Genomic DNA, 13,441 nt, shown 5'->3' with positions numbered 1-13,441 from the left:
ATTAAAATCAAACAGTTGTTTTTTAAACGCTCGCCGGCGCGTTGCAACTTGCACAGTTTCGGTTTACCTACCGAAATTTTCTCTTAATTTCGGCCGAAATCGAAATCAAACTGAAATCACCCTGATTTTTTTACCAAAACTGATCGAAACCGAAACCAAAATTTCGGTCGGACTCTAAATATTAAACAATGACAAATGGTGGTTATTGTTAGTGCTTAAAAGCGCTGAAAGCGCAAAATGGACCGCATTCTACTAGGTTTCTGAATAATTGCTGCAGCCACATTGAATGGTGGTGTCATAAGCGAGAAATAATACGTTAAAGTTTCTTGCATGCTATTTATAAACGAAGAAAATTTGAGACAAACAAAATAATGAGACCGCTTTAATATAAAAAATAAAAGAGATTCTTATCTCCCCTGACAGTTAGTAAATAGTTGTAAGATGAAAATAGGCTACACATGCGCATTAAGTAAACGCTGGTAAACGTACCTCACACTTAAAACATATACCTATAAATAGAAGAGGAATTGAATATTGAATCTGGGTAGCGATCATGTAACTTTTTCTTTAGAGCGGAAACATAAAAAGTGAAAATTTTTAAGTACAAAAAATGTTCACTTTTCACGTTTTTCCGCCCTGGGGAAAAAGAGTTACATGATCGCTACTCCCTGAAGCCAACATCTACGAGAGTTCAGAAAGCTATAGTCCCAATTGACTGTAATGCACATGTGTCATTCCGTTTTCCTCCGTTTCACTTTGTTGTTAACGTGTGAGGAACACACTAAACAAATGTACAACTCATACAGACGACAGCCTGAGCATACGCATTGCGAGCATTTCGGACTCTCTAGCGTTCTCTCTCGAACAAATGTTGATTTTCAGGCTCGATACATGGACGTCGTGGGCAATTCTCTTTTCATTTATATATGTTCTAAGATTTCACGTGCCTTTTACGATTATTTCCCGTCAGAGGGAGGAAGGATAGTTTATGAGAGTATTTTAAAACGATTTCATTACATATTTCGTTTTATCCAAATTTATTTACAAATGGAATACAAAAAATTTCAACGTGTTATTTCTGGCTTATGACGCCACGACCCAATACAATGGCGACTATACTCAGGAGCCCCTTAATGGAATTCATACGAGTATTTTGCGCTTCCATAATCTCTTTAAAACAATATGAAGGAACATAATTATATAACACGAACTTGTTATTAAATTAAAAATATGAATTAGAGAGATATAAAGCTATACCAAAATACTTGTAAATACTGTATCTTAATAAGTTATATATTATTTAAAAATCTGTGTTATATGGTGTCTCATGTTTTTGCATTATTCGAGTACTTCTACATTATATGAATACTTCTGAGTATACATTCGTAAATCGATTAACAACAAATATACATGTAAGAAAAATTCGTAAGCATCACAATATCTTACTTCATTCCATTGTAAGATCAATAATATATTTAGCGTATTTGGCGCTAATCTTAAAATGTTATTTATACATATGGCAATAACAAAGGCAATCAACATAGAGAATACATTAGTTATCAAACTAATGTATCAGTTGTGAGCTTTCTACAACAAACCATTACCTAAGCTTAAGTCTTAAGGCATAAGAAATTGACCAATCATAATCAATTATTCTTTTCACATTCGACTGTGATTGATCAATTTTTTACGGCTTAAGACTTTAGAAGTAACGGTTTATTGTCGAATGTATTATTCGAAAACAGTTTGCCGTGTCATAACAAGTCATAGAGTTTTACAAAATATTATACTTAATAAATATCTAGCATATTCGTATCTGTATCTAATAGATAGTAACATAAAATTTCATAAATTTTATCATTTTCTTCCATGCGCTTCTGTATGATACAGAATTTATTACGTTATGTACAAATGTCGATCACCTAATGTTTAGTACAAACAATTACTTTCCGAAAACAACGTTCGTCTCGTATAACTTGATGCAGAGTGATATTACTAAATTATACAATTATATAAAATGATCGGTTTTCATAGAATTCGCAACATTATTGTATCATTTTTCCGTTATCACAGATTGTTTTGGTAGCAGACCTATTTGCGATATCACGTTCTAGAGAAGGCCTACAATGGACTAGAGCATCTTAGCAGAAACTGCTGGGACTCTGCATTAAACTGTTTAAACCGCCATCAAGTTTCCAGCGTTGGAAAGAGTCTTGTTAATACGAAATAGGCTACATCGTAGTTATTCCAATATGCTGTATGTGCCGTTACAGTATACAAATAATTTCTTCCTAAGCCAACCGCACGAAGCACATAATCCAATCGTTGTGCTAATTCTAATGACGCAAAAAATATTTGTAAATAATTTATGATGCAAAGAAGGTTTCTATACGTTGTAATAATTACCTTGACCTGGACGGATTGGTGGATTTGAATCTGGTGTTGGCGAAGATGGACCTTCTCTAATGTTCCAACCACCTCGTACTAAATCCCAAAGACTCCAGCCCTTCTCTGCATTACGATTGGGTGGACTATCCACTGGACTATCATCTTTATCATCATTTTCTATTGATACATATAATAACTCTATATTAAGTATTAAAAATTTTTGTTCGTTTATAACTTAGTTGATCTGTATTTAAATTAGTTAACTCTATACTATTTTAAATAGTCTTATTGTCAGTTCAGATTTTTGAAAGTCGTTATATTTTCTAGGAGGAAATCAATATCTTTTTGAAGAATTAAGTATATTAACCCCTCTATAGAACACATATTCTTTGCGTCCATTTTACAAATATGAAACATTTTAGTTCATTGGTTTTTTGCATAAAAATTATGATAACTCGTTACTTGTCCCATTTTAATTTAGATCAATTTTGAACTGAATGTTTATTGCAATAACTGCATAGTAATATATGTCTATGTAAAAGTATTAATAGTTTACATACAAAATAATTGTTAATTATATATCGATATTTTAGAAGACAAATACGAATTAGAAGACAAAGTCAAAAATACAAAAATATCATTTTAAAAAACATAAAAAATTAGTTAGACTTTATATTTCGAACTTCAAAACACATGTCGTAAAAGATATTTAAATATCTTAAGAATAGGCTGATAAATCAAATACCTGTAGGTGGTAGAGTCGGATCGACGTTGTTCAGTGATGAAGGCGATTGTGGTATTTGCTGACCATCGATTCCTCCGTATGGTGGTATTAGAACTGGCTCGATTTTACTGTAACCCCTTTCCAAAAGCGGTTCCATTCTATAAGCCACTGGGTCGGACCAGTGAAATATGTTATAGAATCTTTTACATAAACCTTGCGGCATCACATCTAATCTGTTGGATGGAGTACGAGTGCGCAGAGCTAAAAACACGGACAACGGCGAACCCAAGCAAAACAAATTTTCAATCTGTAAATGGGAAAACAATTTTCACTTGGTACAATTCCAATAATTAGAAATAATTTATTGCAAATTTTGTAAACGGTTTAAAATTTAAGCTCTATTGACTATTTTCCAAAAAGTCTGAAAATTTTTTCGAAAATTTTATATTTCTCTAAAAATGATATTAAATATTCTTTAACTTTTCGCTAAAAATATTGCAAAATTATTACAAATACGCGAAAATTAGTTTTTCTATATTAATTTTTTAAATAAATGGTTTTAATATATATGAAAATATGATATTATGTTTTTATTAGTACATTATAATTAATAATATATTTAATATTAATTATTTTTCTGTATACGTGTTCCATTCTTTGTATATCTTTTTTTGATCAGATATATTACAACTATATGTCTATTAGCATTATATATTCGTGGATCGTCGAAGGAGCAGTTCCCATACGATCGCAGAGATCAAGCACGCTATGTTGGGGTACAGCTTAAGATGGGTGACTGCTTGGAAGCACTATGAAATTAATTACCGAATTCAGGGATGTTTTTTTTAATTATAATTTTGTCGTGTGAAAATAATACTTATTTTAGCAATAAAACTGAATTAATTAATTTTATTTTTCTGAAATTTCACCAAAAAATGTTCCAAAACGAAAGACAATTTCAGCAAAATTTCAGTGGAGTTTCAACGAAATTTCAGCGAAATTTTTCCACCATGATATTCATATTCTAACGAAATGCTTTCTTGAAAGCAACTTTAGGACTCCAATTAATTAATTACTTTTAATCATTTTATAATTAGAGATAATTATTTATTATAAAAATTGTTTACTAGTAACAAGAAAGTTGTTTGTAAAAATCAATTTTATACTTGTTATGGACTATGTGAAAATTATTTATATGAAAAAAATTTTACTTAAAACAAGTAAATTTCTTTCCATGTAATTGCTTACAGGAAATTGCAATCCTTGCAATAAAACTTCTTGCGCCTGCGGACATGAGAGTCGCGTGTCAGGTCCTATCCAGCCTGTAACTATGTCATATACAATCACACATCCTAGAGAGTGCGCTAAAATTGAAATCTTTCCTTGCCAACCGGGATGCCGACTCGCAAACATACAGTATAAACTATTTAACTCTTTTTGTAATCCAGCTCGAACTTCAGCACCATACAGAGGACTTGTATAATACAAAATATCCATTGCTGATGTATTAAGCAAGTGACGTATGCTTAATACACTGTAAGGTGTAATTGCGTCTACTATATCTGAAAGAAGAGGTTGCATATTCGGTAAAATTAAGTAAATGTTAGTGCTGTAAAGTATGTGTATTTTACCTCCATCTAACTTTAACGATGATCGCCATTCAACTGGAAAGAATTCTACTCTGTGTTTAGAATTTGGAAAGTATTTTTGCTTAAGCCAATCCACGCAATCTCTAAAACTGTTAATTTATTGATACTTAAAAAAAATATTATTTTATAAAAATATAATACCCCATACAAAATACAGTATTATACAAAATGTTCTACGAAAAAAACTGACAAACTTCTAAAACATATTACAATATAAATAATATCAATTCTTTTCGCTCGTATAACTTAGAACGAATTAATAAATAGTAAAACTCAGGTCAATATATTAAACGAGCTATAGTTGGGTGTACTAAATAATATTTATTAATTACAAATTATAATTTTCCGACGATAAGTATCAACGGTACGTTTCGACTATACTTAGTCCTTATCAGCCGCAATATTTCTAAAACATGTTTTTGGAGACCATCCTAAACAAAAAAGATAGAAGTAAAGATGTAGAAGAATTTATCCGAAAGTAAAATTTCGAATATTAACGAAAATACAATTGGCACCGCACCGTTTACCTGAATAATTTAGTTATTATTTGACCTATTAGTCCGTTCTACAATTGCGTAGTCGAATATGAGAATATTCTACTGTGATTGGTCAATTCTTGCAACTACAACCCCTTATAACTACGCTTACATGATTGTAAAAAAGATTTTATAGTTATGTACCTATATTGTAGATGACGTTCACATACAATTTAATTATAGATTATACTACTTAAAGTGTAGATTAAAGGGGCTTAGAAGGCAGCGCGAAAGACAGTACGCAAAAAATAATTTAAAATAATAATTTTTTAATTATCTTAGTTCAAATTTAAAAAAAGAACTAACAATCGTACGTTTCGGTTCTAGTTTGAACCATCTTCAGCGAAAATTATAAATGTGATAAATATAAGTTGAAGAATGGATTAATTCGTACAAAAGTAGTCAATATTTGAACCATTACTAAGTCCATCTGCTACAATGACGGAGGATCGTAGACGTTGAAACAATTCCTTGTTACACACAAGCCAGTTCCTAGACTGAATGGAAAGGATTGTATAATACGTGAACTTCAGCCCATTGCAGCAAACGCACGTACAACATAGATAACAAGATTATTAATTGTCAAGAATTATAATACAAAGTAATATTGACAGATTCATGCGACGGTCAGAAGTAAAATAAAAGTAGATAGATTATACTAATTTTAAAAAAACCTTACTTAAAAACTTTAATTGCGTTTTTCTCAGAATGATGCTTTCAAAATGTATTAAAAAATTAATCCAAATGCTCTGAAATCTTGCACAGTTATTATCAATTGAATTATTAAAAAAAAAATACCAGTGGTTTTTGCTATAACTTACGTACTTTTTCTGTAATCTATACTTTTACATTGAATTTTAACATGAAAATTGAACTGTTTTTCTCACAACATGAATTATTTTCACATTTTTAAATATTTTTTTTAATCTGACAGGTATTTCTTTAATAAATTTAACGTAGATTAAAAATAATTAATCAAATTTTTGATACAGCATACTTCAGACCAGTGTATGCCTTTATCGTGTATAAGCCTCCAAAAAACGTGCTGTAACGTCATTATTTTGTTTGCTAGGAGCATAATTGTTATACGTTTTGTACATCCAGATAAGAGTAGTAAATAAGTACAAAAAGATTTTTTGTATCATGTATAGCTATTTATTAATAAACTTCTAAAATAAGATATGATTTTGAGGCCTCCTGAATGAACTAACTTCAAATCGAATTTAATCGATCAATTAATCGCAGATATAACTCTTATGGAGAAAAATTACAAACACTTACAGTGTGTGTGTTGTTGTTCTATTTTCTATTTCGTATACATTTTGATCATAATGACGCATGCGTATGTAATTATAGAACATGCAAATATGTCACTAATGCGATATTTATTAAATTGATATTTATTATTTACTTATTTAAATAAAAAATTGAATTTTTCTTGTTAATAATTTTTAAATAAATTTATAATAATTTCTTTTTTAATAAACTAATAGAAGAACAAGTGACGGTAAAAACTTTCCGGAATTCACTCAAAAGAATGTTTTTAACGACATATGTTAAGATTAAGGTCATCAAAGATGCTTCCCCTAAAACCAATAATTATCAAAATTTGTTCTGCCTCTCAAAGATCTCTGTTGCTGACGAAAAGTCAGCAAAATTCATTGTTGCCGGTGAAGGATGCAAAAACTGTATTTTCGTTAATTCAGAATGTCAAAAAAGATAATTATACTTCAAATATATAGAAATAAAAATAGTTAGCATTCTCGATCATTTAGAATAAGTCCATTAAAAAATGCGCCTATTAATATGATTAGTGGCTGCAGAACATTTTAGAAATTTATCAATTTGTTTACGGAACACTCTCTTCTGTATATTACAAAAAATAATTATTATTTTTATACCATGTGGTATTACGGATAATTTTTCCTGTATCTCGCTTTTGTCCTATTCCATGAACGACAAATACTAGATGATCAATATCACGTGGCTTGTCGTCCATATTTGTACGCGTTTTATAGCCTCTTTTTAATCGATAACCTGTTGCTGTCAATTTAGAGTAGAAAACAAATGTATTGAAATAATACATAAAAATACGAATGGTTCTATTTTTATTATTATTTAGGTTTAATTTTTATTATTATTAATCCTGAACTTACTTTTAGCAAAACCCAACTTTGATGTAACGCTACGCATTAATTTGGTAGGTGTATATTCACTATATAATGTCACATCGTTAACCGAGTGCCAATCAACGTGAAACTCGGAAAACTGCTCAGTATGTAACACTGAAAACGCGATAAGTTTTAAAATTTATGTAAGGACATGCTCTACACAAGTAAGAAAATCAAGAAAATGAAAACAATGAAAAGAGTACCTTTATAAGATTGAGGAGGATTTGTATCACACGTAATGATATTTTGATTGCTGCTTTCCTTTTGGAATAATTCAAGATGTACCTTTTCTATTACTTTGGAATGTTCTGTTTCCAAGGGTATCCAACTGCCATCATAATACCATGTACCCCTCATAATTTCCCATTCTTCACCTTCAATAAGAATTTACAAAGGTTACTATATTTGTACGAATTAATAATTTGAGTGCCTTGCGCGCGCGCGTGTATGTATGTGAAAGAGAGATCAAAGTAAATAATTTTTATATAAACTATAAACCTAAACACTCGCTACTTAACTTTACTAAGGCGATGTTCCAAAGTAATAATCTTTTTAATGCTTCTATTGATAATACTCCTAACTTTCACGAAAAATTTGAAAGAACATACAGAATTTGTTAATATAAAAATTACAAAATAATACTTTTGAGGCTTCCACAGATGTTTTTTTCACGGAAGTTACACGGTTTACAAATATTATCTTTGCGTCTTAATTAATACATCGTCAAATATGCTTACATTTTGTGAACATTGTAGTTCACAATTGGCATTTAACGATGTATCGAGAATCAAAACACGGAGATAACGTGTAAAATACTACCTTAAATTACAAAATATTGCATTTCTAAATAGCCCATTATTAGTAATTTAAATAGTTTACACTTGTACAATACACATATTACAAAGCGAGATATATAGCGAGCCAAAAATTTAAACCCATTAACTGAAAATATCTACAGTATAAAATAAAATCAAATTTTATCTTATACAATTCTTAATATATCATAATTTAACATATTTTTATTATTTAATTTTTTTACAATAAAATAAAAAATAATATAAAATGTTTGAAAATTCTAACAAAAAGTTTTTACAAAAAGAATAACAGAACAGTAGATACTTTTTTTCGTCAAAGTAATTTACATTTAATCTCACCTTTACTCTCTAAATCTGAATACGTGAATAGTCACTAATTATCCAGTGATATACTTGGCACTGATAATCAGTGAAGTTCAACTAAAAAAGGAAGAATGTTTGAGCATTATATAACTAAAATACTAATATTTGCACGTTAATTTTAATTTTCCAATACCATATTCATTGAGTTTAAGCACTAAAGGTTAGTTAGATCACATAATAAAGATTAGCTAGGTTAGAGATCTCATATCTAATTCACTGATTACCAGTGGCATACTTGGCACTGATATCAGTGATTATGCGCTGATCTTCATATTTAGAGAGTAGATATACTTAATCACTTCTTTTTTTATTTTTTCCAAAACAATAACAAAATTATGAAACAATTACAGATTATTCTAAATCACGTTTAAAAATAATACGACAAATTCGGTGACGGTTTACTATCTAGATCATGTTATTTTAATAAACACTAGATTTTTTAATCTGTGCTTTAATAAAAATATATGGAAATATATTACAAAATAAATTTTGTAATAGAAATTGAGCATCATGTGCTCATATGTACATAAATGTAACAGAAATTGAGCATCATGTGCTGTCATATTATCGCAACAAAAACATAGCAAAACTCGAGCATGGCTTACCGTCATAACGTTACTGCAAAATTATGCAGCAGAAATTACGCACACAATATCTTATCTATTAATAATATAATTTGTTGTCATTTAATCATAAAAATATAGCAAAAAAATTATGTTTAATTAATAAATTAATGTAATAAAATTTATTAATTTATATTCTTAGTGATTTCAGCTGAGAACAATGGTGTGCACACACTGATGCATATTAAAATTCTTTAATTAAATCATATTCCCAGTGTACTGATGAAAACATCGATATAAGGAAGATAAGTTGTTAATCATATAGTCAAATAAATAAAATACAATTTGCGATTATTGTATCACACGCGTACAAATAAAACAATTAAAAATAATTTTTAACTGTTAATTGTGCCATATAATTCCGATGTGATTGCACAATTTCATATTTAATAAGTAATTTATACCAAAATCATCTCTAACTGTTTGACTTGGGAACGTGGAAGTTTCAAACGGTATTTTTTTTATGGTGGACTAAGATCTAAGATGATTACGATTAACTTTTGCTTATATTACCATTTGTTATTAGTGCCCTGAATATGGTCTGATTAGAAGTCAAAGCATTTGCCATTATATAGTATTTCCTCCATCTAAAGCAATTTAAAATATTTCCGTTGTTTTTAATAATACGACAAAATGTTAAATAGAAAGATTGTTTTGAAGGAACAAATATTATCACACTTTTAACTATTTATCACTATTTTTTAAATAAAATTATATGATTTCTTTTACATAAGTAAAATTATCAACCCAAAAATTAATAGTTGATATTGAGATATATTATATACTATATTTTGACATAAAATATGCAAAAAAAATTAAAATATAAAAAAATATAAAATGTTTCGTTAACTATATTGACTTTTTGATAATTTCATTTTAATACTTTTGTTAACAGAATAACTTACGGAATCATATTAAGCGAAAAATTCATAGAATTCCATTTGTGGAAATAATTTTAAAATCTCGTAAAATAATAAGTATGAAAAAATATGCTACTTACGATAATATTTGCTCCTATGAGACAAACAACTTTTCTATTTTATATTTTATCACATTGTTATGTTGTTATTAAAAACAAGAAAAATTTTCTAAATACTCGAATTAAAGGAAGCGTCCTGTATATGCAATTTATAATATTAAAAATTAGCACGATTAAGATCCACTTTGGCTCATTAAATTATTTCTTTTATTTTTAACATTTGTTCCATGTATAAAATACAATGATAGTGCAGCAGAATTTTGAACTAGAATTTTGATGCTACTTATGACTAAATAAAAATCTTCTTTCAACTGGAATATATATGTATATATAATAGAATCAAAACTATTTAATTCTTGTCATCAAAGTACTATCATTCAACAATGATAGACATTGCCAATAAATAAAATTTGTCATAAAATGTGAAAATTCTTATTTCGCGGCGTAAAGTAATTTTTTTGCTAGAAATCAATTTACGAGATAAAGTAATTAGTCAAATCGTTCCCGTTACTCGTAACAGTTTAAATTTCATTGTGTGCCCATTATGAATATATTTACTTATCAAATTAATAAGTGTATACATTTACTAAATTAACGCTATGATTGTGACATAAATAATAAATAACTAATATATTTTACTGAGAGCTCTGAATAAATTCCTTATTACAGCGATAGAATGTATTGTCTGCGTTATATTTGTTTCACACATGTTGCGAGTCATATAATAGGCATAGTCAATACGAATTGGCTATAATAACTTGAAGGACAAAGTAATCTGTGCAGTATAAAGACATACATTACTGCATGCACAATGGAAAAATATACAGAAATCTAAGGAGGCATTGAATCATTATTAAGGCATTCATGGATATTTGTATCAATTGTCGATTCATTATTATTGCGGCACTGTTATTTTCACGTAACCCAGCAATGTCTACAAAGTTAGCAAGCACTTGTGCTCACTTGCATAAACCTGTGTTACACGAGTTGACTTTGGCAATAGGTAAAAGTAATTAGTAAATAATGCAATGTGGTGTAAAGAATAGAATACAACTAAGAGGGAATACAACTAAAAGGGAAATAAAATATGTGACATATTCACCTGGCCAATATATCGAAACACATTTCATATTATCTATTTCGACATCGTACATGCCACCTCTAACCACAATTTTTTCAGCGGGTGGCAAACCGTTTGTTCCATCATTACTTTCGCTAATTAAATTCTGACGTTCTTGATAAATTCTCTCAATTCTTAAACTGTCGTATCCGCAAAATTCGTTCCACCTTTTGTCAACGCCGTCTTTATAAAACCACCGTATTTCTTCCGGGGTCAAAGGCTCGGCGTAATCTGCTTCACTCACGGCATTAGTTTCTATATTGTTCTTTGGACTCGATTCCACTATTGCTTGGTCATCATCTTTGTGTACGAGACAAAAATTGAATCATTACACATCTAATTTCAATAATTAGCAATTGTATTAACAAATAATAATTTCACACCCTCGGATTGTTATCGTGCATAAATTAGTTTTTACAAAAAGAAAAAGGTAGAGATAAGTCAGTATTAAATAAGTCCAAATAATTTATACCTTTTAAAGTATCGACATGTTACGAGAAAAGATGCTCATGAAAACAAATGTAAATATAAAAATCTTTTAAATACAAATAAACATTTACGCAAATGTTTACACGATCTTTTCTATAATTGATATTTTTGGGAGATACTTGTGTATTGTTGTAAAAAAAAGCCTAAATAGATAAATACACTCGATCTATGTATATCAAATGAGAGAGACACAAATAAATTTTAGAATACTTGAAATCTAACGGAAGAAATTTGCTAGCATGCTTGATAAACTGTGCAACACGCTAAAGCGCGCGTGCACTCCCAAGGATCTCCCAATTTAAATATCTCGCGAGAGAGAATACACAGCGTCTACTCGCGATAACAAATGACTGCGCAAAGAAAACTGATTAGTACAAGGACTCGGTAATTCTTTAATATAATTAGTTTTTACTTTTAGCTCTTCGCTGGAGATCTACAAGTGTAGAAACTGACTTTACATTAAAGGAAAAAAAAACATAAAAAAAAAGCGCTTACCAATCAATTTTCTCTGTCAATGGCTGCGTTCAGAAGACTCAACAGTTGAACGAGAGCTCGCTGTTATCGGTGTAATTCCTCCTCTAAAATCTCTAGATGATCCAATCAGACGTTTAGATCTCTAGAAGAATAGCAGCGAGCACTTACTTAGCGGACTGTCAAGTCCGCTGAACGCTGAACGCGCCTAAAGCGAGCGTATCAAACGATCACGTCACGTGGATGTCTCGTGTGATGTCTTACTGCTGTACCTTGGTAGGATTCTTGCTCCATAGGCAACTCCATCGGCGTCTCACTGAACGGATCGACCTCGCTCAGATGAATGGACATCCCGAGCTGCCCGAGTCGAGAGCTGTTGGGCAAGCGGCGACTTATTGTCAGAACTCGAGCACGCTCAAGGTTCGTCAGCTTCGTGAGTTGAACAAACGAGAGCGATAGTGGTCGCCGCGCGTGGGCAGCGATCACGAGTCTATGACAGACGCGACTCTTGTCGCAGAGCTGTCACCCTCGCGCTATCTCGATGACGAATCGACGACGGAGATGAACTTTGCACGAGCGCGAAGAAAAACGTGAGACACGCCAAACATAAAACGGAAGAGAGAAAGAGGGAGAGAATCATGGCAAGGAATATTCCGACGATTTTCGTCTCTAGCGCAAATTACAGCTGCAGCGATATAAATCCCGCTGGCGAATCTGGCGATCGAGTCGAGAGCCACATTATCTCGCTGTCTCGCTGCTTCAGTGGCGGGCACAAGAGTCCCAAGTCTCCCAATATTTGCCAAACCGCTCAAACGAGACCGCAATGACCGCAATGACCGCATGCGCGCGCGTACGTGCGTTATCCGGGGAAATCAGAATTCAGAAATGAATAAAGAACGATTCGATGCAGCGACGCGACGATCACAATCATAATCGTATACTCAGGTATCGTATCCTCTCCTCTCCTCTCCGACCATTATCGTGTACCTCACATCGTGTATCGCACTCGCTTGCGCGCCTCATACGATACCGTAGGCCGTAAGTATACCAATTTATGCTGCCGCGACTTTTTGGTCGGAAGTCGGAACACCTCGTCACACGGCCACACTTCGC

The 13,441-nt window shown here is 31.1% G+C and overlaps 1 protein-coding gene across 3 annotated transcripts; it reads right to left on the bottom strand.

Moving 5' to 3' along the window:
• Window positions 1-1,280: 1,280 nt before the first annotated feature.
• On the bottom strand, window positions 1,281-13,440 carry LOC108758919 (phospholipase DDHD1). 3 transcript variants are annotated; one of them, XM_018504155.1, is made up of 11 exons: window positions 13,377-13,440; window positions 12,601-12,701; window positions 11,351-11,668; window positions 7,672-7,842; window positions 7,454-7,582; window positions 7,199-7,340; window positions 4,744-4,850; window positions 4,361-4,674; window positions 3,134-3,419; window positions 2,407-2,565; window positions 1,281-2,336 (listed from the first exon to the last, which is right to left on the bottom strand). In XM_018504155.1, exons 2-11 carry the CDS (start codon window positions 12,677-12,679, stop codon window positions 2,188-2,190), a joined length of 1,854 nt encoding a protein of 617 aa, XP_018359657.1. In that variant the 5' UTR covers window positions 12,680-12,701; window positions 13,377-13,440; the 3' UTR covers window positions 1,281-2,187. The 3 variants fall into 3 exon arrangements, with proteins under 3 accessions (XP_018359657.1, XP_018359659.1, XP_018359658.1); XM_018504157.1 differs by having other exon boundaries at window positions 11,351-11,665; window positions 12,601-13,409; XM_018504156.1 differs by having other exon boundaries at window positions 11,351-11,669; window positions 12,605-13,409.
• Window position 13,441: the final 1 nt, after the last annotated feature.

This window comes from Trachymyrmex cornetzi, unplaced genomic scaffold (genome assembly GCF_001594075.2).
Source record: "Trachymyrmex cornetzi isolate Tcor2-1 unplaced genomic scaffold, Tcor1.1 scaffold16, whole genome shotgun sequence".
Taxonomy (NCBI): Eukaryota; Metazoa; Arthropoda; class Insecta; order Hymenoptera; family Formicidae; genus Trachymyrmex; species Trachymyrmex cornetzi.
The sequence above is the reverse complement of the archived record's forward strand: the minus strand, read 5'-3'. Positions and strand labels throughout refer to the sequence as shown.

What these genes read in the sequence shown, in the direction of transcription:
- LOC108758919 (XM_018504155.1), bottom strand. Translation starts at nt 12,679, where the DNA reads ATGTCCATTCATCTGAGCGAGGTCGATCCGTTCAGTGAGACGCCGATG. An exon ending in TCCTCCTCAATCTTATAAAG is followed by an intron (nt 7,583 to 7,671) that starts GTACTCTTTTCA and finishes TCGCGTTTTCAG; the next exon opens with TGTTACATACTGAGCAGTTT. An exon ending in TGCAAGGATTGCAATTTCCT is followed by an intron (nt 3,420 to 4,360) that starts GTAAGCAATTAC and finishes TCCCATTTACAG; the next exon opens with ATTGAAAATTTGTTTTGCTT.